At 39.2% G+C, this 27,030-nt stretch overlaps 1 protein-coding gene across 1 annotated transcript in view; it reads right to left on the reverse strand.

The window, feature by feature from the left end:
* Window positions 1-6,615: 6,615 nt before the first annotated feature.
* ANXA5 (annexin A5) overlaps window positions 6,616-27,030 on the reverse strand; it is a 30,519-nt gene continuing 10,104 nt past the window's right edge. Inside the window, exons 3-13 of the mRNA XM_047090974.1 lie at window positions 24,900-24,981; window positions 23,528-23,622; window positions 22,278-22,391; window positions 20,315-20,405; window positions 18,393-18,472; window positions 17,947-18,003; window positions 11,693-11,786; window positions 10,471-10,566; window positions 8,882-8,940; window positions 8,547-8,669; window positions 6,616-7,149 (exon numbers count right to left, since the gene is read on the reverse strand). Coding sequence (XP_046946930.1) covers window positions 7,087-7,149; window positions 8,547-8,669; window positions 8,882-8,940; window positions 10,471-10,566; window positions 11,693-11,786; window positions 17,947-18,003; window positions 18,393-18,472; window positions 20,315-20,405; window positions 22,278-22,391; window positions 23,528-23,622; window positions 24,900-24,981 — 954 coding nt within the window. The 3' untranslated portion in view covers window positions 6,616-7,086. The remainder of the gene's footprint in view (window positions 7,150-8,546; window positions 8,670-8,881; window positions 8,941-10,470; window positions 10,567-11,692; window positions 11,787-17,946; window positions 18,004-18,392; window positions 18,473-20,314; window positions 20,406-22,277; window positions 22,392-23,527; window positions 23,623-24,899; window positions 24,982-27,030) is intronic.

The raw sequence follows: 27,030 nt of genomic DNA on the forward strand, positions 1-27,030 counted from the left end.
ACTGTAAGGGACATCAGAAAGGAGACGACCCCATAACTCAAGGAAATCACCTGGCTGACAAAACAGCCAGAACGGCCACCTGTGGTGACCCAGGCAAAGCTCCTACCTACTATGACTCTTGCGCCCCAGAGGGAAGACTCCCCTCCCTGTACGTAAACGAAGAAAGAAGTTGGGCCTCAACAGAAGGGGGCACACTAAGCAAAAAGGGATGGTGGGTCATGCCAAATGGACACATCTTTGTCCCGTCATCTATGGGAAAACACATAGTGAAGGAATATCACCAACTCACGCACCTAGGGAAAACTGCACTAGAAGCCCTCCTCAAAAAGAACTACTGTATCAGCCAGCTGCCGGCATTATGCTGAGCTGTCAGTGAATAATGTGTAATGTGTGCCAAAAACAATGCTTGGTCTGCCCCACAGCCCCCGCCTGGCACACAAAAGATGGGGGCTGCCCCTTTCAAAGACTTAGAGGTGGACTTCACTGACATGCAACCAAATAAAGGGTTCAGATACCTTCTTGTAATAATCTGCACATATTCGGGATGGGTCAAAGCATTCCCGACCAGAACAGAACAAAGTCACGAGATGGCCAAAGCCGTTCTACGGGAGATTGTGCCTCGGTTTGGTCTATCTTTAACCATACACAGTGATAACGGACCTGCATTTGTGGCAGACATTATATAAACCCTGACAAAGTCCCTCAACATTACCTGGAAACTACACACTGCTTACCGACCCCAGAGCTCAGGGAAAGTAGAGAAGATGAATAGCACCCTCAAGGAAACCCTGGCTAAATTCCACCAAGAGACTAATCTCCCATGGCCAGATTTACCACCGCTGGCCCTCCTGCATGTCCGATGCATGCCTGGGGCACTGAGATTCCCCCCTTTTGAGTTATTATATGGGTGACCCCCCTCCATGTTTAGGAAAACTCCCAGGAGACCTACACCAGCTTGGAGACAAGGGAATAAGCGAACAGCTCCAGACCTTGGGGGCAGTCCTAAATAAGTTACAGAGATACACCATAGAGAGGGCCCCAATTTCCTTAGGGACCTCTGTTCACCCCTTTCAGCCAGGAGACTCTGTGTGGGTTAAAGATTGGAAGAGGTAACCTCTTAGACCACAGTGGACAGGGCCTCATACTGTTATTTTAACAATTCCTACAGCCTACAGGCTGTACACGTGATACTCCTACAGGTATCATCCCATGGGTCCATCGCTCCAGAGTTAAGAAGGCCAACTCAGAAGAACCTACAACCTGGCAAAGTGATCCAGATCCAGTCAACTTGCTTAAACTAACCCTCAAAAGGGAAACTGGCCCCTGAGACCTCCAGCCCTGCTCCAGCCACACCCCGGAAGCTGGCTGGCCTGCGCACGGCAGAAGCTTGAGGAATCAATGCATGAACCTAGCCCAGGGGTTTGGATGCAGCTCTGCCAGCCCTTGCCCCTTACTGGTGTAATAGCCCTAATCTTACTTCTTACTGTTTGGGCTGATAGAGACTACACTAACAAGCTAGACGTGGGACAAAAGATGCATACTGGGTCTCACATACCTCCTCTGGATGGGAGGATTATTAAGTATTTCCTGTATATTATGATAACTTCTCTCACCCTTACAACTGCCGCTTACCTACTTTGCCCCCAGGATTGTTATATGACAATAATGGGGTCAAGGGTGTTCAGTGCCTTCACCTCCCTCCACAAAGATTGCTTCAAGGGAAAAACACCCACTCTCTGTCAGTCACCCAGTGCCCCAAGGACTAAGTATTGGACCATAGCGATAACCCAAAATGTCAGGAACCCATATCACAACAAGGGCCTCCAGAGAGGGAAGCAAGCTTGCTACACTTACCTTCCTCAATGGGGGATCTCAGACCGGGGAGGAGTGAAAGAAAGGGCCCTTCAAAAAGTTATAAAAGACACCCAGGATAGGGTAATACAAGCCATAGAGGTGACCACTCCCCCGGCAGCCTCCCAAGGTTTGAACCTTTCAGCCGTCAACCAGATGCTTACCAATTCCCCATTCCAGCATTGGGCCAACACTACTCTATAAGTCCTCCATAAAATAGATAATCACACCCAAACCTGCTGGATGTGCTTGCCTCTCAGCCAGAGGGCTTACTTAGCCATTCCCATCCCTTTGACATGGGAAGCTCCTGAAAATCTCAAAACCAACACCTCTGTCTTAATCGGACCCCTGGCCACTGGGATCTTTCTCACAAATGCCGACAATCTAGTCTGTACAGTCCCTGAAGGTATGAACAGTACCTCTCTATGCAGAAGAAATATAACCTTAAAGAGGAATGCAACCCTGTGTTCAATCCCTGGGGTGTTCTATCTGTGTTCTAATTCGGCCTACCAATGCTTAGAGGCCAACTGGACTCAGATATGTTATTCCAACTTCCTAACTCCAGAGATATCCGTATACACTGTAGATCAGCTCCTAACAGCCTTTAGCCCCAAGTCCCAGGCTAAACAGACAGTCCTGCTACCCGTTCTGATAGTAGCAGGAATTGCAACAGGAATAGGAACCGCAATAGGAGGCATAGGTTCATCTGTAGGACTATACCACAGACTATCTCAAGAGATAAATGAAGACATGGAATGGGTGGCAGATTCTCTGGTAACCTTACAAAGCCAAAGAAACTCTCTTTGGAGGGCGGCAGTGACCCTCCAAAATAGGCAAGTCCCTCCATCTCCTCACTTCAGGAAAAGGAGGGACTTGCATCTTTCTGCGGGAGGAATGTTGCTACTTCGTAAACCAGTCAGGAATAGTTACAACTAAGGTTAAGGAACTCAAGGAAAGAATTCAACGTAGACAACAGGAAAGTATCAATCAATGGAAAGATGGGATCTCACGGATTGGGCATCCTGGCTTCCTGCCCTGGCAGGGCCCCTCCTCTCCATAATTTTACTTGTATCCATCAGCCCCTGTATACTGAATGCCCTGGTATGTTTTACTGAAAACACTTTGGTGTTGCTCACCAAACTACTGCATGTATGTTAGCCTTCTGAGAGTACCAACCTGTAAAACTGAAAGGTGATGCCTTCTAAAAGTTTTTTTAAAAGGCATCAAAAGGGGGAATGTTGGAGAAGTGAATAAAGTACGCCAAAGATGGCCGACGAGGCTAAAACAGACTCTGGTCTCTAGTGTAGAGACCCCTCCTCTGGGTTCTTCCTTTGTTAGCTGTGTGCACAAAAACCCCCACAGATATGGAAGCTGACGACTATAAATTACCCTCCCCACTTGCACTCGCTGCTCAGACCTTTGGAGAAACAGTCCCCTCTGAGCCCGCTGGTGTTAAATAAACAAATCTCTGATCCACCAAGATCTCCAAGTGCCGCCAGGTTTTTCTGCCAGCATTCCAGCCTGGTTCTGTAACATGAGGAGGTTTGCAAATGAACACACATCCTAAAGGCTGACTGTAATCCTCTCCAAAGACCAGTCTTCTCATTCTCCCCTTGTGTGACCCAGATCGCCAGTGTCCCTCAGAGAGGAGTTGCACACGTGTCTGGTGCCTGCTTTTAAGGCTGCCACCCAGGAGACACCCTTTGGTCACCTGGCTCTAGGGACCAGCAGGGCTTGCATTCGTGGGTCCCAGGAGACTGGGACAAAGGGAGCGATGGTGCACGACTGGCTACCACACCCAAACGCAGAGACACTGGACCGAAACACACCCCCAGGCTTTTTGTTAAAGAAGCCTATTTGCTTGTCTTGGAGCTTCAGCCTGAGGGGCAGGCTTCTGGTTTAACACACACCTAGGGGCCTGCTGAAGTGCTCTCCAGTGACAGAGGCCAATGGGCACGATCATTGCAGCTCCCCTGCCTTGCTGTGTTTCACTGGGACTCCTGGATGGGAGCTTGTGCACTCATCTGATTTTTACAGCTGCCACCCAGGGGACACCTCCCAATTACCTGGTTCTAGTAGTCGGCATGGCTTGTGCTCATGGCTGAAGGGCTGTTACAAATGGTGAAGTAGTTCTTACCCAGCCACCCACCCCAGGGCATAGCACAGAGACAGCAGAGTGAATAGTGCCCAGTCTTTCTGTGAAAGAAGCCTATTAGCTTATCTTCATAGCTGGGGCCTAACAAGTAGGATTCTTTTTTTTTTTTTTTTTTTTTAATTCATTTTTGAGAGACAGAGAAACAGAATATGAGCAGGGGAGGGGCAGAGAGAGAGGGAGACACAGAATCCCAAGCAGGCTCCAGGCTCCGAGCTGTCAGCACAGCGCCCGATGCTGGGCCCCGTGCAGGGCTCGAACTCACAAGCCGTGAGATCATGACCTGAGCCACTTAACTGGCTGAGCCACGCAGGCGCCCCATAAGGGGTAGGATCCTAATCAAAAATACACCTAGAGGCTGACTAAAATTCTCTCCACAAACCAGGGAGGCTGGCAGGTGCCATCTTCATTCCCTCCCTTGCCCCACTCCATGTTCCTGGTGTCCAAGAAAGGAGTTTGTGTAGATGTGTGGCGCACCGGCTTTTGTGACTACTGCCAGAGGACACATCCCTTGATAGCCTGGCTCTGGAGGCCTGGAGGGCTCTGTTCACCAGTTCAGTGAGAGTGTACCAAACTAAGAAACAGTTCTTAACTGGCCGTCACCCTAGGACTCAGCGTAGAGAAAGCAAACCGAAATGCCCATCTCTCAGTCTTCCCCTAAAAAGGGGATTTTTACATGCTTTAAAAGCTTCTGCCTGAGAATCTGGATTCCAATTAGCCTGAATCTAGGTAATGACTGAGATTCACCCCCACCACCCTTTAGGACCCTAAATGGTCTTGGTGCACCTTCAACTCCTGGGAGCCACTAAGAATAAAAGTAGGCTGCTTGAACAATTACAAAGATTTGAGAGACAAGTCCATATTCATTGCAGAATTATTGACAAATTGCGAAGACCCGGAAGCAACCTAATTTCCATCAGTGGATGAATGGATAAAGAAAATGTGATATATATAGACAGCACACTATTATTCAGCCACAGAAAAGAAGGAAATCTTGTCATCGGTGACAACATAAATGAAACTTGAGGACATTATGCTAAGGGAAATAAGTCAGAGAAAAGATAAATACTCTATGACTTCTATGACATGTGGAATCCAAAAAATGACAACAAAAAAACAAAGTTATGGAAAAAGAGATCAGATTTGTGGTTACCAGAAGTGGGGAATGGGGAACCGGGTAATTGGGTGAAAGTGGTCAAAAGGTACACACTTCTAGTTATAAGATATGTAAGTACTGGGGATATAATGTACAACACTTAACACTGTGTGATCTCACATATTTGAAAGTTAAGAGATCCTAAGAATTATCATCAAGGAGAAAACTTTTTTTTTAATTTATATGAGATGATGGATGTTAACTAAATGTATTATGGTAATCCTTTTGCAATATATATGTAAGTCAACTCATTATGCTGTATACTTTAAACTTACACAGTGATGTATGTCAATTATATCCGAATAAAACTGGAAAAAAAATATGTAGGCAATTGATTCTCAACTTGGCTCTGCATCAGAATTGCTTATGGAAAAAAAAAAAGCAATGTTATATGTACATATAATTTTTAAGGCTCCATGGTTATTCTGATTAGCAGCCAAGGTTGTTACAAGAACAAATTACTACTTAAAAATTTTCAAAGGGAGAGCAGTCCACTTATAAAAATGTCTTATTATTAGCAATCACATGCTTTAAAAAAAAATGCTTACCTAAGGGTGTCAGTGCAAAAAAGGAAACTGACACCAATTCAAGAAGCAGTTTGAAAGCAGAAAACTGAAAGGTAAATATTATAAGAAAGAAAGAAACTGCTTCTTTCTAACAGATGTTGCCTGCTTTTTTATCTCAAAGAAGGTAGCAGATGAAAATAGGAAAAACAAGTTAATAATAGGAAAGAGAAAAGTATGCTCTGAATTTTTAGGTTGTTTTATTTTGTTTTAATTTTTAGGCTGTTTTAAAATAGCTTTTCTACTAAGCAACTAGCATCCTAAGCATCACCTTAATTGATGCTACATATGCTATAAATCAATCAGAGACCCCTTAACCTCTCTCTCGTTCCACATGCAGAGGGATGCAGCTGCAATTCACGTTTATCACCCAAAAGTCAACTGCAAATTCAGCTGTCAGGTGACACCATTGCCAATGACTAGCTTGGAAAAAGATATCATTGCTGATGGTATTATGCTCAGTGAAACAACTCAGAGAGAGAAAGACAAATACCATATCATTTCACTCATCTGTGGAATCTAAAAAAAACAAATGAATAAACAAAGAAACAAAAAGCAGCACCAGACCTTAAGTACAGAGAACAAACTGATGGTTACCAGAAAGGAGAAGGACAAAGGGATGGGCAAAATGGGTGAAGGGGAGAGGGAGATACAGACTTCCAGTGATGGAATGAAGAAGTCATAGGAATAAAAGGCACAGCATAGGGAATATAATCATTGGTTTTGTAATAGCGTTCTATGCTAACAGTAGTAGCTACATGTGTGGTGAGCACAGCATGACCTGTAGAGTTGCTGAATCACCATGTTGTACACCTGAAACTAATGTAACATTGTACCAACCATACTCAAATAAAAATGATTTTTAAAAAATTTTTCTGAACACATACAGATAATTCAGGAGGAAGGAAATGTTTATTTTTCATTAATCTTTTGAATGCAATCTTTTGAATTAAACCAGGTTTAATTTAGTAGCAAACTTGATTAGTAACACTTCCAGGAGTTCATAATTTCAAGGCTAGAGTTCCGATTAAGGAAATACGGTTATCAATTTAATATAAATGAAGTTTTTTAAAAAGGCTAAAAGCAGTCTCATCTTTTAAAAGAAAGTATAAATGACAGACTTTAGACTTTAGTAACATAAGTACACTTCAGTACTATAATAAACAAAGAGAAGGATCTTAACTGAATATCAGAAAGAAGCACCACTATTTTTCTTCTGCAACATGTATGTTTTGGTCATTAGCATACTAGTATGAATAAGGCAATGTGTCAAGCACCAGCATACAGAAAGTGCAGCGAGATGTGAAGGAAGGTCATGGCGGCGGTGGCAGGCACGGCACAGGAATCTCTTTCCAGCTGGTACCTCAGTCATCTTCTCCCCCACACAGCAGCAAGAGGGCTTTCTTATAGTCCCCAGACGTATCACCCTGAAACCCAAATGTACTCCGTTAAGCTTTGTGAGTCACAGAAGTCTCAGAAAATAAAAAACTAAATGTCTGGCAAAAAGTTTTATTCATGTGACTTTTCTCTCAAGTGGATAATCTCTGTGTATGTGACTTTCACATCAGGAATGTTATACCAGGAGTTTCCTACCAATGTAACATATGTTTAATTTCTAATTGCACCCCTTAAAGGCACAGCTCTAAGACAATGAAGTATGCTCTTCTTCAGTTAGTAATACAGAGAACAAGGAAGATTTTACAATGATATTAAAATCAAGGTTTCTAAACCTCTAAGTTTCTATCATATACTATGTGTCTGGCTAAGGGAGGCAATCCTGGGACTGTGTGGCTGTTATGTCTTTGCTTCAAAGACAGAGGAGCAGGATAAGCTTTACCTCTGCTTATCTCATATACAGATATGTAGGATAATCTTTCAAGCTCAGAGTGCATGCAAGAACTCTCCAGTGTCCTTCAACCCAGCCACACCATACACACACACACACAAAGTTCAAAGCTTGCTCAGTTGAGATCCTGCTTTGCATATGGCCCACTTTCCCCTTTATTAAAAGAAAGAAAGAAGAGAGAGTGAAAAGAGAGAAAGGAAAGAAAGTCAAAAGGCCTTAAGCCAACTTTAAATTTAGGCCACAGTCTCCCTTGCTTTTTTTTTTTAATTTTTTTTTCAACGTTTTATTTATTTTTGGGACAGAGAGAGACAGAGCATGAACGGGGGAGGGGCAGAGAGAGAGGGAGACACAGAATCGGAAACAGGCTCCAGGCTCTGAGCCATCAGCCCAGAGCCTGATGCAGGGCTCGAACTCACGGACCACGAGATCGTGACCTGGCTAAAGTCGGACACTTAACCGACTGCACCACCCAGGCGCCCCATCCCTTGCTTTTAAAGAGACAAAAATGATAGTAATACCCAAGCTCTTTACTTATTTCTGATATAACCTGGTTGGTTCTTTCCTGAACTATGAACCAATACCACAGACAAGCTGATAACAGACAATAAAGAAAGGAAGGTCTGATATGGGAGGAAGGAGGAACTAATAAAGACAGCTGGAACTGATAAAAGAGAGAAAGAACAAACACCTTATCATCAGGGGCAGGGGTTGGGTTTGTTGAGTCATCTGTCACCACTACTAAATAATGCTGCTAGGCTCACCAAAAGCCTCAAGCCTTACCAAGAGCCAATCTTTCACTTGGGAGCCATCATCAGGACTTTAGAAAACATTATGCCAAGTTTCATAAGTCATAGCTCTAATTGCACGACTAAAACTGTAAACTTTAAGCAAGAACTGGGTTCTCTCATCCATGTCTTACCTGCTATCTATTGGTCTGCTCTGGATTTCTGAACATAATTTAAAGAAAGATTCTACTACCTTAATCATGGAATAAAGAGAGGTGGCAAAATTCTTCCGGAACTCCTTCCTAATGTTAAACAAATCAATCTCGCTCCTGGACACCACGACTCTGATGAGGGTATGATCATCTGTCCCAGCTCCCTTTAATAAGGAAAAAGAGAGAGGCACATTGTTTAAAAATGTCAAATATGGCATCAAACTCTCCTGAGTTAGGATGAATCAATAAAGTAAAACAATTTGGTAGCATGTTTTAAGGGGAATAAAAAAACCCAAAGTCTATCATTTAAATCATAATAATATACAAAGATAACCAGTAAGATAAATTAGATGGAAGATTCCAGGTATGCACTTACCTTCATAGCATAGTAGAGGGTTTCTGCAAGGTAGGCAGGTATGCTTCGAATAGATTTCACTAATAAAATAAATAATACAACGGTCAGATGCTATTCTGATAGGAAAAGAATTAAGTAATTAAAAACCAAAAGTTGCTTCATGCTTATTGCTCTACTTATTTACAAATATAAAAGTAACATAGGTTAAAAAACTGCTCATTTGCAAGCTGATCTGATCTCCTTATTCGCCAAGTATTTTCTTAGCAACTGGGTTGAGATTTACTTAAAGTTCTGAGTTCTACATAGAAAGGTGTGTAGGACAGGGCACGTGAGTTTTTCAACTCCCCTTTGTTCTATGAGTACCTGTCTGCTATCACAGTTTGGGTGGCCTGGGCTATTACCCACAACTTTCTTCATCTTCAATAAATTATACAGGCATCCTAGAAGTTTTAAATCCAACACATTCAAGCAAATAACACAAGGTAACCACTCTATCTAATCTTCAACAAATCTTAGACTGTCTTTCTATAGTCTTAACCTAGGTATTCTCTCCATATTCTTTAATATCCATGATTTACATAGAGCAGCATGAGACTTACCCAACTCAGTAGAAACACCCAGATAAACAGATAAGAGAAAAAGAGTATCTTCCCTGAACATATATGTATCTACTCTGTTTCAGGGCTGCTCAGACCTCAGTTGGCTCCACTTCAGAAACTATCCATATGAAAATTTCTTAATATACAGAAATAACAATCCATGAATTGGGGGTTGTGGAGTTATTCTCTCTTTTCCAACACTTAAACAAAACAGTCACCAGTAACTAAAAATGTCATTATGTCAAATCTATTGTAATTATGAAGGGGCTGTCTAAAAGTTTTCTTTTAAAATTCATTAACTGCGGAAGTCAAATCAAAGGCTACTATTAGTGGTGGTTCATGAACGTCATTAGCTTATTCTCCAGACAACAGCACAGAACTTGAGATCAATGCCAAGTACTCAGAACAAACAGCAGACAGGTTCACTCCAAACCCATATGAAAACTAGGGCCACTGGGAGCTCACAAACTAGATTCTCCCTGGATTTAGAGAATATATACAAACTCAGTTCTTCAATGTTTCTAGATCATTCTGAATATTTAGCTGAAACCAATTTCTAAATTAATTTGAAAATAACCATTATTATATCTTCCATCATACAAAAGATACTTTTTCTAACTCAGATTCCAATATCTCAGTCAGCCTCAAAGTTGTGAGGACAGTATTCAAAAGAATACTAAAATTCACAAGAATTGAAATATTTAAAAGCCTCTGAGATAATGCTCACACTTCAGATTCATAATAAAATAGTCATATTTTTAATGTAGCTTCAAAATGACTTTCAAACAATTGTTTCAGTATTTCCATGGGATTAGATGAACTAACCAGATTAATTCATTTCCAACATCAAAACATACTTTGAATTGGAAATTGAGGAGTTTGCTTCACCCAAATATCATAAGACCTTCTTTTCATAAAGAAAGAAGTGGTTCTTTTCAGATACACCTTCAACTGAATAAATGCCTTAGCTCTTAACACCATAAATTTTATATACATTGTAAAACTACCTACCAACAGCAAGGAGTAGTTGCTCCAAATTACCAGAAGTCTCTCGGTCAATAGTTTCCTCAATTTGGAATCCTGATATAGTCATGTATTTATCAAACACTATAAGAAAGGAAAATAATTTCTTAATCATGTAAAGATAGTTCTGCAAGGAAAGAAGGTATTTACTCCAAGCATGTATTGTTCTACTGAACACAAATCTCCCCTTTTTCCTTGCTGACAGAACCTGGACTTTGTTGTAGAGCCTCAATATGGCAAGCCCTCAACAACGGATTAGAAATGTTCTTTGTTCACTGATTTCCTGGCCTCTACTTACTACTTACAACCAATGAGACCCAAAGGTAAATCTGCTGGAGAGGATTCTGAGAAATTTTTCTTTCCTTATTAAAAAGTGATAAACAGGGGCCCCTGGGTGGCTCAGTTGGTTAAACATCCAACTTGGGCTCAGGTCATGATCTCATGGTTCATGAGTTCGAGCCCCACGTCAGGCTCTGTGCTGACAGCTCAGAGCCCACTTCAGATCCTCAGTCCTCTCTCTCTCTGCCCCTCCCCTGCTTGTGCTCTGCTCATGCTTTCTGTCTCTAAAAAATAAACATTGAAAAAAAAAATTTGTTTTAAGTGATAAACAGGTATGATTGGTTTGTCCCTTTCTTCTTGCTATTAAAGTGGTTGATAAATTTGGAGCTTCAGTAGCCATCCTGTGACAATGAGGTACAGAGCATGAGAAAGAAAACCCCAAAATACCAAGGACAGTGGTGCAGAAAAACAAAAAGAGCCCAGATCTTGCCAAATCAGCCAAGGAATGGTACCTACAGAAAAGCCAATTTTTAAAGCCCCGATTAGTAAGGCCACTGAACTCATTCCCACTTGATACCACAAGAACTGATGAATGTCTGGAGATGAGGTCATGCATCCCACTACTTAGGAGGAAATACTGAAGTGAACCACACACAGCTCAGTGATTTGTGACAATGAGAGTGACAATCTAGAGGCCTAGCTCCCTCCTCACCCTCTGATTGCAAAGGGGGAACTAAGGATCTCTAGTTCTGTAAACACAAGAGCAGCAAAGAGAATTGTGAGATTTCTCATGGCTACCAAAAGGAAGAAATACAAAAACTGATTCACTCAGTAAGTGTCTGTTAAACAGTACATATTTTGGCACACTGGCTCCTGTACTTTCAAAATTAACCAAAGTACCAGCAGCATACACATTTTTTTTTTCACTCACCCCTTCTCAAATGAGACACACTTCGTGTTCCAAAGATGGTGATAAACTTTTCTTCATCTGTCCCCCATTTCAGTTCTCCAGCTTGAAACAAAGCCTGTGAAAATTTCAACCTCAATTAGTATATTGTCCCTCCCTCTCATTTCCAGGTTCTGAATTATACCTGTGTTTTATTCCCTGTACGTTAATGTGCCTGATTCACCATCTTACACTTTTCATTTCTGTTTCCTAAACTCAATGAGGTGAGTATGGAGCTACTTTGGAGCTTGCCACTGAACTGTGCCACAGATTAGTGAGTCAAAGGAATAAAGCACAACAATGGGGCAAGGTTAAACGGTCTCAAAATGTCTACCATGCTGTGTCTTTCAGGGGCAATGGTGTGGTTGGCAGAAATTTCTGATCACTTCACTCTTGACACATCCACTTACAGACTGGGAAAGAATTTAACTAGAAGCTAAATGGTCTACATTTTCTGTTTTGCTTACTCAGCAGCTATTCAGGAACACATGATAAAAAAATAAACTCCATATTTTCCCTTTTCAACTGCAGTTTAACCAAAACTAGCTACAAAGAGCTTTCACATTTCTAAAAGATCACAATGGGGGTGGGGGGTGAGCCTGGGTTGCTCATTCAGTCAAGTGTCCGACTCTTGAATTCAGCTCAGGTCATGATCTCAGCATTCGTGGGTTCAAGCCCCAGGTCGGGCTCCGCACTGAAAGCATGGGGCCTGCTTGGGATTCTCTGCCTCTCTCTCTCTCAAAAATAAACAAATGCACATTTAAAAAATAAAATAAAAATAAATGATCACAATGACTTTTTAAAAGGTTGGGGGTAGATCACAACACTTGGCATACAGCAGGCAATTAACATATACTTGTTGAATAGTTTGTCCAGATTTACTTCTTAAATTGAGACTATATGGTTTTTAGTATTCATATAATTGCTAAAAAAATAAAATAAAATTATATATAAACATCATCATTAAACCTGATCCCACTTACTGAGATGTGGATAATTTATTAAAACCCAATGCATCAATCTTTAAAATGTCTATACTAGCCTTTTATTCATTTCCAGGTAAGTATACCTATTAAGCCAAGACAAATGCAATTTGCTGAGCCTTCAGCTGCCTTTACGCTCACAAGTGGCATACCACATAAGGACAGAAGGTGATGAGATCACAGCACGTGTTTAGATGTAGAAATTTTGATCATAGTGTGTTTAAAAATGTAGATTATGGTAAGATAGATCTAGTTTTTGTTATATTTCCAGGAAATTTTAAAAAATGAGTCACATCTTTACACTCAATTTTGAAAATGATTTATTTTAATGATAAAAATAAATAATACCAATCCTGGTCATGCGAGCATGTTCTTCAGAACTGAAAAGAGTTACAACGAAAGTTGTGCAAGTATCTAAATGTTAGAACTACATCATGGTGTTATAGACCTGTCTTAAAATAACTTTTAAACCTAATTACAAAAATAACACATGTTCACTGAGAAATTTTATATAACAAAAGAAAAAAAAACAAATAAGAAAAAAAATTACCATGAATGCCAATATCCTAAAGATATCGGTTACTACCTCTACAACATTTTCTACACATAGATAAGATATACATACACATTGACATCTAAAAGAGGGGGTGCATTCTACACAATCCTGCAAGCATTACTGAAGTACTCCTTTCTGAACAACTATTCCATATTTCTAGAAATTTTCTCTAGCAGGTATGGCAGAGTTAGGCCTGTAATATGGAAATAATTTGCAAAATGGCTATTTAAAATCTCTTGGAGTGCCTGGGTGGCTCAGTTGATAAAGTGTCCGACTTCAGCTCAGGTCATGATCTCACAGTTTGTGAGTTTGAGCCTCACATCAGGCCCTGTGCTGACAACCCAGAGCCTGGAGCCTGTTTCGGATTCTGTGTGCCCTTCTCTCTCTGCTCCTCCCCTTCTCACACTCTGTCTCTCTCTCTCTCTCAAAAATAAGTAACATTAAAAAAAAATAACTAGAATCTCTTAATTTTCTTTTTTTTTAAAAAAATTTTTTTTCAATGTTTATTTATTTTTGGGACAGAGAGAGACAGAGCATGAATGGGGGAGGGGCAGAGAGAGAGGGAGACACAGAATCGGAAACAGGCTCCAGGCTCTGAGCAGTCAGCACAGAGCCCGACGCGGGGCTCGAACTCACGGACCGCGAGATCGTGACCTGGCTGAAGTCGGACGCTTAACCGACTGCGCCACCCAGGCGCCCCTAAATCTCTTAATTTTCTTAAAAGAATTATGTTTTAGATCAATACATATTCTAAAACTACTGAGTAAATCATATGCAGTAATGATAATCTTCACATGGAATAATGATTTTAAAAAAAGTTTTTTTAATGTTTATTTATTTTTGAGAGAGAAAGAGAGAGAGAGAGAGAGAGCACAAGCAGAGAAAGGGCAGAAAGAGAGAGGGAGACACAGAATCCGAAGCAGGGTCCAGGCTCCAAGCTGTCAGCATTAGAGCCCAACGCAGGGCTCGAACTCAGGAGCCATGAGATCATGACCTGAGCTGAAGTCAGATGCTCTACTGACTGAGCCACCCAGGCGCCCTGGAACAATGATTTTTTAAAGTTTTGGTTTTGTCTTGTTTGAATGTAAGAGTCCTTTCTTCTAAATGAGGATGGCAAATATCCACGGAGCTGCTCTGGATGAAGGACCCTCACACCTTTTCATCCTCCCCTCTTCCCTCAGAGTGGGCTTTACAGTTTAGCTAAGTTTGATAACCCCTGGTTCAGTGCAAAGGTTTTAGAGTCAAAAAGATTTGGTCCTTGTCCTTATCTGTGAGATCTTAGATGAGTTACTTAATCTCTTCTTGAGTCTCAGTGTTTTCACCTACAGAGTAGGAATAATATTTCGACAGAGGCGTTAATGCAGATTATGTAACTTATATAATGACTACATCAAATAGTATCAGGTCATCAAAAGCAGATACTCGGTAAACATTGATTCCTTCTCCTTCCCCTCTCTTCCCCCTCCTTCCCCTAAGAGCATAGCTTTTTCTCTATGAGCATGAAACAAGAATTTAGAGTGGGGGGTGGGGGGAAGAGGTAAAATCAGTTTAAAGCATTAAAAATGTAAGAGAGTGGATTATCTACAAAATGTTAATTTCCCAGGTGAATGACTCACTGTGACTTATCAAATTCCTGAAACAGAATGAATCCTCTTAGCGCCAGGTATCGGTAGAGAAAAAATTCGAAAGCTTATAAAAGGGCCAAGTGCCCTTTGTTTGTCTCAGCTTACTCTCAATTAAGAAATCTTAAATTCCCATTAGTGAGAACAGTCCAGCTGCCCTTGCTACAAGAATTAGGTGTGTTCTGTTTCCTAAGGATGAAAGGATAATTATTTTTAACAGGCTGAATTAGTTAATGATAATACATTTCAAAGAATCAAAAACTGGGGTGCTTGCGTAGGTCAGGTGGTTAAGCATGGGACCCTTAATTTTCGCTCAGGTCATGATTTCCTGGTTCACGAGATTGAGCCCCCTATCAGGCTCTGTGCTGACAGCATGGAGCCTGCTTGGGATTGTCTCTCGCTTCTTCTCTCTCTGCCCCTCCCTGCTCATACTCCCTCTCTGTCTCAAAATAAATAAATTAAAAAAAAAAAAATAGAATCAAAGACTGATGGCCCGTATAGCATGTTCTATGTTGTTCCTAATCACCGAAAGTGTAAAGAAAACCTGGATTCTATTTCAGGGATATTTTAAAGTAACTTCATAAGACAGTTTTCGGAGGTATAAAGTTTCCCCTTCAGGGTTCTGAATGGTCATATCTTCTGCACAGCAGTTAAGTGACACCTATATAGACCTGGCACTCAAAATGTGGTCCCAGAACCACAGAGGTATCACCTGAGAGCTTGTTAGGAATACAGAATCCCAGGCTCCACCCAGACCTACTGAATCAGAATCTGCTGTTTTAAGGACATTCCCAGGTGATTCACATGCACTTAAAAGTTCAAGAAGCAATGCTATACACTGAGTACTCTGAGGAGAGAAATCAATGAAATTGAGGTAAAAATGCACTGTTTCCACTCCCTAGCCTCACACTGCAGCAATGCTCTCATTACATCACCAGCTATGCTGAGAAATCAGCCTACTGCTAATGTAAGACTCACTGCATTCATCTGAGACTACTAGAGTTGGCTTCTTCCACAGTGACCACTAAAAAGCATCTAGCACTCCTACTCTTGAGAGTAGGAGTATGAGAATCACATTGTTTCTTACAAAACCCACAAATAATTAATGCTTGGAAAGCAATAAGGTCATTTCTAACAGTCAGGAGTACAGGTTTGAAGGGATGACTAGAGCTTTCTCCTCAAGGAGCCAAATTTCTTCCTTCAAGAATACAGAGTTAAGCTAGACCTGTGCTTCAAATCTATATTTAATAAACCTTTTACATGGTACAGGAATCAAGGGAAAGGAACTAACAGGTAAAAACACAGACTGTTGTCTAGTTGAAAGAGAAAGAGCTTGAGGGTTAGACTGGCACAGGTATGAATCCAGCTCCACTAGTCAGTGGGAACCATGGGATTGATTCTCAAATCCCTGAGCCTCGGTTTCCTTATGGATAAGAGGAAAATCATCCCCTCTACTTCACAATTATGTACTAATCCATTCACCAGTTATATACTGAATGCCTACTAAATACTAGATCCAGAGGATACAAACCAAACTGACAGCTCAGAATGCCCTGGGTAAGCAGACAAGTGAATAGGCAGCTTCAATATAAGTTGGGAGATTCTACAGTCTTTCCTAAGGGCACCTGACATACACTTGGAGGGGTCAGGCAGGGAGACCTGAAAAGTAGCTAACCTGAAGACTGCCTCCTGAAGAGGAAATAGTCAGGTGAATGGGTGGAGGAAGGGGCAGGTGGAGAAAGAAAGCAAGAGAGGCTGGAGGCATAAGAAAGCAAGGGATAACAAAGAGGCTTATAAACCATATTTAGGGCTTGAACTTTACTCTGAATATAATGGATCCACTGAAGTTTTAATGTTTTATATAGGGCTGTGATACAATAGGTTTGCATTTTATGGAGGACAGACAGTAAGGGAAGCATCAAATACTGCATAGACAGTCCTCAGTAAATGATCATTTGCTTTCCTTCTGTCTCCAGCTAGACAAAAAGATGCTAACATTCCAAAGCCATTACAAAATCAACCCACCCAAAAGAATACTAACGCCTTCTCTATCCCATTACCAAAGTCAGATTACACATCCAGTGGTTGTTTCATAGAGAAGTCAACTGGAGGAGTGAATATGACCCTTCCTTTTTCAATGGTGTAGGACCAACAATCAAAATTGTATATTGAAACATGTGACCAGAGAGACAGGACTATGGTATATGATTCTAGGAATGCAAATAATTCTTTCATTACCAATTTCCAGTTTTCTACTCTCATGTTTCAAAAATTTCCTAACACTATTTCCTACATTTAATTACTTATGTTTTTTTTAAGTTTTTTATTTTAATTCCAGTATAGTTATCATGCAGTGTTATATCAGTTTCAGGTGTACAATATAGTGATTCAATAATCCTATATATTACTCAGTGCTCATCATGACAAGTATACTCTTTAATCCCCTTCACCTATTTCACCCATCCTCCCACCCTCCCATTCACCTCCCCTCAGGTTACCATCAGTTTGTTTGATTACTTATTAACCACAGTAAGACTATACTGGGGTTTAAAAGCCATTTAAGTATAGAATTTCATTTGGGAGTCACTAAAAAGCAGCTGACAAGACAATAATCCTATTCAGAATTATATCAAAAGAAAGGTGGGTGAATTCCCAAGTACTACAATAACTTGTAATCTATGTATTCAGAAACCATTTATCACTAAAACACCTTATTTTCTCTTTTTTATTCTCTCCTGTCAAGACACCTACTGCCTCACTGGCAGTGGAATCAATAATACCTGTGCTTTTTGGTAAAATTATCTATTTTGTGAATTTCCATAATCACACAAAAAATACCCTATCTAGGTGAAATTCACTATATGTAATTCATTTCATTTCATTTCAGTTTGGGGACAAAATATTTTACTGGCCAGATCAAAATCAGAGAAATATACTTACATGGGTCTTATGATTTATATAGGGCCCATAAATAAGATTATTTTAGATGCTATCACAATGTATATTATGATTTTCCATTAGCGTGGATTCTTTTTTCATTTATATGTCATTATAAAGTCACCACATATCACATCTCACCTGAGCATCTTGTTCAACTTGTGCTTCATCAATTCTAGCATCAGGGTCTCTATTAGCCTTTAAGAGATAATATCACATTATTGAATTACATGAGCATTTTTATTCAAAAGGCAAATTGATTCCACCTGATGGTTGTGCACACAAAGCTCTTTCTCTTAGGAATAATATGATTTTAAGATACCAATTTACAATATTTCACTCCTCACACAGCAGTGTCTAAAACCAATTTGACCCTCTTGATTTTAAATCCTATGAATGAAAGAGAATAGTGATAACTTAAAAAAGCAAACAAACAAACCTGTAAGTTAGCTAGCTATTAAAAGTTTAGGTCAGATATTCTGAAACACAAACACAGGCAAGCAAGTACTAGAAATCTATTTAACTGGATTCAGACCAGTCCAGCTTCAGATATTTAATCAAACTGTAAAATATTATCCACCCAATACCTGAAGGAGAACCACCAACATCCTCTGGTAGTACCCTGATGTATCCCCAACCACGTCATCTTCCAGGCTTGAGCCATATTCTGTAACAGAATTATTTCATACTTATTTATAGCTTCTTTCAACTAAAAAAAGATATCCTGCCCCATTAATCAAATAGAAGAGACATAAAGAAAGAAATACTTGATTAGTATAAATGTTCTCTACTCCACCTCTGAGTGCTCTAAAGACTAAAGGCAAATGCTTTAGGAGTGGCTGGTAGAAAACATATTAAAGTCTCCCAAAAGTTCTCGATTCAAGCTAAAATCCATGACTCAGCCATTTAGAAATGCTCTCAACCAATGCAGTTATGTAGACAAGCAATGGTACAGGAAAGCCTCCAAAACACAACTGATCATAATTTTAAACTTTGTATTGCTTTCTTTCAAATGTTTTACATAATTAGTTTCCAAAGAAGCTCTTCTATAATCTAAAATTCTGAGTTGTTTTTTTTTTCTTCTGGCATGGCAATTCTTTCCCCTAATAAGATATTTTCCCTCTATAGCAAATAAAGTTAATAGCAGTGATATTTTAAAACATGCCCCTTCCTGCCTCTATTTCCAGTTATTTAACATAATGCCATAGTAAAGAGGAGAACTGGTATCTACAAAAGTCTACAAGCCCTTTTCACTAACTTTCAAACAGCTGCTATTGAAGGCAGCTCAAAGACACTTAAATACTTAATCATTATCTGAAAGCAGACAAACGTTAAAAGCTTGGCACTATTTCTAAAGGTCTAAAAGCTCTAGGGGTGCTTGGGTGGCTCAGTCAGTTAAGCATCTGACTTCAGCTCAGGTCATGATCTCACAGCTGTGAGTTCGAGCCCTGCAACAGGCTCTGTGCCAACAGCTCAGAGCCTGGAGCCTGCTTCAGATTCTGTGTCTCCCTCTCTCTCTGCCCCTCCTCTGCTCACTCTGTCTCTCTCAAAAATAAATAATAAAACATTAAAAAAAAAAAACCCTCAAATGTGATTTTCTGCTGTTAAGATACATGTATCCCCTCTGCCTTAGTGGTTGGGACCTATCCAACTGTAAAAAGAGAAGCAGGAAAGAAATATCCAGCACTGAATAGGTAACTATTCAGTTGCTATAAATTTCACACTGTTCTGACTTGCTGAGTTACAACATAATCTCCAAGATTAATAAACTAATTCCAAGATAGGGACCCATTTTCCTAGCTGAAGGCATTCATCTTGTTGGTCTGTTGACTAGGCTGACCATCTGGATAGTCTGCTCCTGCTCAGTCAGGACAAAGAGTCTGATACAGAAACTTTGAGGAGATGAGAAAAGAACACTCTACCTTTACTTTTTATTTCATCTTCTTGGTTCCATTCACATTCAGATTGAAATACAGATTATTTTTTCACACACAAAAAGGTACACCAAGGCAAAAAATTAAAATGCAGAGTATTCAAGCATTACCATTAGCTAAAATGACACGTTTACTCAAACATTTTTATCAATTCCAATTTGGACACAGTTTCTTTTCCAAAATTCCAAAAGGGCCTTTTAGAGAACTCTTAACTTCTAGTAACTTAAAACTAATTTTCTCCAGGAAGCAAACCCACATCCATCTTGAAGTTAATGTAAAAGAAAAGCAAACTGTAGGTCTCTACGCTAGTTGCAAGTTCAAAGTAAAAGTAAACTTCCATCTTCGTCAGAAGATTCTCCTAAGTACCAAAACAAATACAGGTATAGTAAAAGCAGTCTTTTCTTCACTGAAGAAGAAAACTATCTTGAATTGTTGCTCAGTCATTCATTCACGCACCCATTCCTCTAGCAATCATGTACGGCCTGCCTCCTGTAATTGTGAAGAACTGTGCTCACTTTAGAAAAGTGAAAAAATGACAGTGGAGATGAAGAGGAAATAACATTCAAAACACTTACCTTCTTCGTAGACTTGTTTTATGGCTCTCAGTTCTTCAGGTGTCCTCGAAGCAATAATTTCTGTCAGTACCTTTTCATTTGTCCCAGCTCCCTGTTTGGAAATTTATTTTTAATAGAGAAAATATGTTAATAAGATGAAAGAAATTTATTTTCTAGAATAGATGTTACCCAAATTGCATAATTACATAAATATAACATATAAACTATCCAATATCATATTCATTTCTCTGTATACAAGTTCTATTAGTTATAGAAAGAAAAAATTTCAAATTAATTTTTTCTCCAAAGACATGTTTTTCCTTTTTGGTCTAATGAAAAACAATGGTTATTGCATGTGTGTGTGTGATATATGACATGTAACAGATTCTACAAACTCGTAATCATATCAGTTTCACTCCAAATAGTTTAAAAGCACATGCGAATGAACATGAAATTAAAAAGACTAAAATAGTAAAAATGAAAACTCTACGTAAATTTACAAGGAGGAGCAGTGATACTTAAACAATCTGTACCTCAAAACATAAACCCTCTACCTCAAATTAAATTCTCAGTGGAATTTCTGAAGGGAAATTCTGTACCAAAGGAAATAATAAATGTAGCATTGCTTAGTTATTAGGAACTAGATCAGTACAAAAGAATTAAAATGTGCTTTCTGGATTTTAGGAAAATACAGTTGACCTTTGAACAATGTGGGGGTTAGGGGCAATGACCCCATCCCCAAGTCAAAAATCTGTGTATAACTTTTGACTCTCCAAAAACGTAACTTAGTAGCCTACTGTTCACTGGAAGCCTTGCTGATAACATAGAGTCGATTAACACATATTCTGTATGCTATATGAATTATATATTGTATTATTACAATAAAGTAAGCTAGAGAAAAGAAATGTTATCAAGAAAATCATAAGGCAGAGAAAATGCATTAGCTATACTGTACTATAACAAATCAATGTATACACAGTTTAAACCTGTGTTGTTCAAAAGTCAACTCTAATTTTAGTTGGTTTTCCTTTTTCTGATTATAAAAGTCGTATCTAAATTAGAAGATACAGGAAACAATAGAGCTGAACTTAATTTTAAAAGATAGCATATTTGAGTCTTACTCTCTTTATATCTGTTTCTTTCCCAAAAACCAAGCACTGAAAAATCTACGTTTATGCTCTGGCAGAATTTCAATTACTGCTGAGATTTCAGAAGTACTCTGCAAAAAGGCCCTTTTTCAATAACTTGAGATTTTGTTTATTCCAAAAGAAGCACTATAGAAAAACAAAGAGAAAAAGCACAGAAAGCCTCCTAACTTGATAAGCCCCCTTCTTTCTTCCACTCCATCAGTAAGAATCCCTGTGCTACATTATCTCCTTGTTGTTAAATCTCACTTTGCCCATTCAAAATCTACTACCAATTGTACTATTTCCTGCCCCAAAGATCGAAACAAAGGTTTTAATGTAATCATATTTATACAATATTCCAAACATCAGTCAAGGGAATACACATTTAGTTATTTGCTACAATGAAATTATAACAAGTCTACCAGCTACTATTTTAGCATTATCCTAATTTAGTATTTAGAAGTACTACAGGAAAGAAGGAAAGGGTATTAGAAAATCTTTCCTATATGAAAATTTGCTCTGTAGCTTTATTTTTTTTAACCTAAAATCATTAACAACATTGTTATTTCATAATCAGGAATTTTTAAAACACATCTCAAAATCAGAAAACAGGCATGAAAATATAAAAAGCTATAAAAATATTAAAATTTTAAATAACCACTACTACTGAGTTAACTATACAAAAAGATTAAATGACACACTTGTAATTTTCTCCCTCCTTTTCTTCTTATTGCCTCCTACACAATTTTGTCCCCCAAGAAACCCTCACAGAAATATCTCAAAAAATTATAAATGTAATTACCAACACAAAATAATATTATTCATGACAGGAATGTCCCTCTCAGTAAACGTTTTACCTTAAGAGCATGCTTTAGTTCATAGGCATCATAAAGCCGAGAGGGTTTCATCAGAGCCACGATTAATTTTTCAAATTTTCCAGTCAGTTCTGATTTTAGGTCATCCAGAAGATCCTAAGTCACAGATAATACAAATGTGCTAAACAGGCAGAAATTTTAAGGAGATTCTTCTTAAATATAAAACGTAGCCCTTTGCTCTAATGAATTGTTTATATTGCCATCTCCAAGTAGAAAAAGGCACGAGTTAAACAAATCCCCATAGTTTTGAATATGCACCTTTGACTTCTGACCTAAAGCTTATGCTAAAGCAAAGCCACTTCTGTATCAAGGCATTTGTTCTTATGAGATGTTTTTCTTAACATCAATAGTTAAAAAATGAAAACTCTTAAAAAGTAGGTTAGAGATATTTTTAAAATGTTGTTCTGAGAAATGTGTATCTTTAAAAACCATTTCCCCAAAATAAAATCATAAATGCATTTTTACAAATGACAAAATCTGGCTTATCATAACTATACAAAACAATTTTTTCTCTCAGTATCAAATAATATTTTAATACATAAGGAATTATGTTTACAATTATGCTCCTGACCACTGAGAGACAGCTGCTACTATGGAGAAATTGTGTATATAATGATGAAAACAAAAGCAGTAGTCCCTACCCATTTCAGTGTCAGCACACAGGCAACTAGAAATTATATTTAGAATACTTTTTGTGTGTGTGCTTTGCATTTATTTTGCAATGAAATGATGAACACAAATTTGCAGAATAACAAAACTGTGTTTAAATAGGCAATAATTCATTTAAATAACAAATGTGATTTTTATGTTAAATTGTTAATCAAATAACAGCATTTAAATCAATGAATTAGAAGCTCGTTTATTAAGATACCACTCCAAAAGGGAACTGAGACTGTGACCGCGTCACAACAAAACATACTGTAATACAGGTTCACACCTAGAAACTAGATAATAAGACAGTCCTCAGGGGGGAAGCAGAGAAGGTTAGAGGCAGCTATCACCTTGGGATCGTGGGGCACTTGCCTTGCATCAAGCAAGGAAAAACAATTATGAGGATAAGTTGGGTGAGCACTGTAAACCAACAGCTGATATTAAGAAACTAAAAAAGAAAAAGGAATAGTAAAGTCAGAATAACAAAATGATGTTAACAAAAGAATACTAATAGAGTTCAAACTAGTCTTAAAATCATAGAGGGGCTCTACATTCTAACTTAGGATGAAGTGCAGTCTTACCCTGCCAAACAGAGTTTTAAAAGCTGTGGCGATTTCCTGACGTTGAGCATTGCTTCGGGATGTCAACAGAGTCAAGATGCTCTCCTCATCGGTGCCTGCAATTTATGTTCAAAAATTATATCTTGGCTCCCACACACCCACTGTCTCAATAACCTTTGTGACCAGCCCCCCCCGGTCACTTCCTTACCTCAAGAAACAGATTTTATTAAATAATTTATTAAACTATAAAATGTATAATTTATAACATGTTATATTTTCAATATAAACTACCCCCTATTCTTGACGCATTTTTGTGAAGTAGGAAATACTCCTGAGTTGTTAAAAACTTAGTGCATTGAGTTTTCTTGCAACAGATAGTTACTCAAATAATGGCTATTCACAAGGCACAATTGTTGGGTGTTACAGGAGATTAAGAGGGGAGGAAAATAGATCCTGGTTTCAAGTTCTAATTTAGGGTAAAAAGAAAAAAGAAAACACAGAGACAACCTTGAGCTAAGGCAGAATGTGACAAATGCCTCAGGAGAGGTCTAGGTGTTAAATGGGGTTTCAAAGGAGGTTCTCATAGTCGACAGGTGGAAGGAGGTTTGGGAAAAGCTTCATGGAGAAGGTGACCCCCTAAAGAGTCTTGAAGGATGGAAGGGTTTTGTCAGGCAGTGATTTAAGGAAGGAGGATAGGCTTTTAGGATGACAGAAAAGCTCAGCAGTAGGAACATAGGACTTTCACAAATAGCAGATAATACAAGGAGTGCTAATGTGAGCTGAGTCCGACAAAGTGCGCTGGGATACTAAGGAAGGCCTTGCACAGCCAGAAAGCTAACGCTAATCCTGCTACGACAGGAAATCTCACAAGATGTTCAGCATGGGAAGTGATGGGGTCAAAGTCAAGTGTGGAGAAGGCAGATCCCCACACATAGACACTAGCGCAGAAGGAGGCTGAGGATGGTGGATGAATTTTGTCTAGAAATCCTCGAGATGAGAGGTTTATTACACGTAGCTAGAGAGGAGTCCAGGGAAAGAGAAGACAACTGAATGCAAGAAGCCTGCAGAACCAGACAGCTGATTGGGCAAAGCAAACAAAGACCTGCAGAGCTGACCACTCAGGAATATCTGTTTATCTACTCAATCAGCTGCCTTCCAGGTAAACCTGAAAAGTTGAAAAACAAAGGGGCTGGATTTAACTTTCTGTTCAGTTCTAGAGATGGATTATATTGTATATCAGTCATACTATTTTGTTACTTTCACCTATCTTTTCTCTTTCTACACATTTCAGATAAAAATATTCTAAAATTAATCTTATTGTAAGTCAGCGACTTTTTGTTTGGAAAAACAAATGTCATGTTTTTTTTAAGAACAAAAGAAAGGTTGAATTTACCCAGGCCTTTCATGGCCTTCCGAAGAGTTTCTGCATCAGCCCGCTCATCAAATCCAGGGAAGGGAGTCACAGTGCCCTTAACCTGAGACAGGAAACACAGTGATATTATTCATGGCATGACTAATATGACAAAGCAAATGACATACAGAGCAAGCCATTGCTCTATATCATGCTCAGTCTTTAAATAAATTTCCGTTTGATAACCCCATTTGAAATGGGAAGAGGACCACTTACAGTTTGGATTAGCAGGACCAATTCAGTACATGAGCTATCCCGCCCCACCTGCAATACCATTAATGGGAAGTCTGGCTCCCAAGGCTCTCCTCCCAGGGGCATCGCCCCCAGTGATCAAGCCCCAGTGATACCGCTTGATTCTCAGAGGGCACTTCCTTGCAGGATTCCTCCCATTAAGTCTCTTGCCACTTTGCTTGAGAAGCATGCTAAACCTGCATTAAAACTCGATGTCCTAACCTAGACACTCAACTCCAAGCAATGTTCTTACTGCATAATTTTAAACCTAGTCCTGTTTCTTTATATTTACTTAGGGATTTTAAGACAACCTGGTAAAGCCTGAAAAGATGTTTGGTAATTCATATGCCAAATCTTTAAATTTATAGCTTTATATATAAAGTATACTGGAAGACATTCTTCAAAAGGTTTCCCATTATACTTACTTTGTCATATGTGTAGTGCTTTTAATCATCAAAATATTTTAGTATTTCCCCCTCAAAATTTGTAATAGCACTAGTTCTTTACAATCAGAAGGCTTTATGAATACTCAGTCATAGATTTTTATGTTCTGATGAAAGGAGGATGCCACCATTTACTTTACTAATAAATGTTTTTGAAGTCCTTCAAAACTCCTATTAAGGTTCTATCTAAAACTGAGGAAAAATCAGTCATAAGGGGGGAAGGGGTTGATAATACTTGTCTGGTTTATAATCATGCGTGTTTTATTATGAATGCATGGAAGCACAATCACCTACAAGGAAAAAATTTCTGACAATTTCACATGGTTCAACATAATTAGAAGGAACAATAGGTTGAGAGAGAAATTAATCAAGATTTGAGAAAATGGTCCTTCAAAACTGGCATGGATTGGGAAAGCCATATCTCTCAGGTCAAACTGCAGTCTCCCTCTGTTTAGTGGGACCACTTCAAATTGATTATGAAAACACCATCAATATATCATCATAAAAAATTAATAAATACCAAAGGTTCTCTCAATGGTGAGAACTTAGGATATACAGATGACTTAGTTCACCAGTCTGTTTATTCATTCACTCGATAACCATTCTTTGAATGCTTTCCACATGTCAAGTATTGTACTAATCACTAGGAAAAAGTGATGATGTCTAAAATCAAAAGGAAATGAAAGGTACATAGTTAACAAGTGCAGTTGAGTACACACACACACACACACACACACACACACAGGTTTCATCAGGGTACATATACACATAAAGGAGGGACTCAGCTGGGAAGGATGCAAAGAAATCAGAAAAACTTCCCAAAAAATGTTTTCAAAGTTGCCTGTGATTTTCCAAGGCAGGTTCAGGAAAGTAGAGAAGTACAGGGAGGTGTAGTCCAGCATGCATGAAAACATGAAAGAATGAAAAAATCTGGTGCTTTGGACACAGGGTTAAGAGTTTGAACAGACTGCAACAAGAAGTGTTTACATAGATAAACAAATGAGGGGAAGGTCTTGGTGGGGGGTGAGGAGGAGCTGGAAAGTCACTGTAATAAGTGCAGACTTCATCCTGTAGGCAAGGGGGAGTCATAGAGGATCACAGAGGACATCTACATGGGGAAGAACAACATCAATTCTGCACAGTAATATTACTGGGTCCGCAATGGAGACAACAACAGAATGGACTGTGCAAGAGTGGAGATAGGGACACTATTTTAAAAACAACTAACACAGGAAGAAGATAAGACCTGATCGAAGTAAGGAGCAGTGGAAATGTAAAAGAAAAGGACATGGGAAGGAGCAGTGGACATAGAACAGGATCAAGGCAGAAGGGAACCAACTGCAATGATTCCTCTCTTGGATGGGGAATAGGATCACTGGTTTTACATTTCTCCCCAGTAGGCATACTGGAAGAGAAACAGGCTTTGTCAGTTACCAGGG

Source organism: Lynx rufus, unplaced genomic scaffold (genome assembly GCF_022079265.1).
Source record: "Lynx rufus isolate CCGP_SWC_20201006 ecotype Redwood Valley unplaced genomic scaffold, mLynRuf1.p SCAF_3, whole genome shotgun sequence".
NCBI lineage: Eukaryota > Metazoa > Chordata > Mammalia > Carnivora > Felidae > Lynx > Lynx rufus.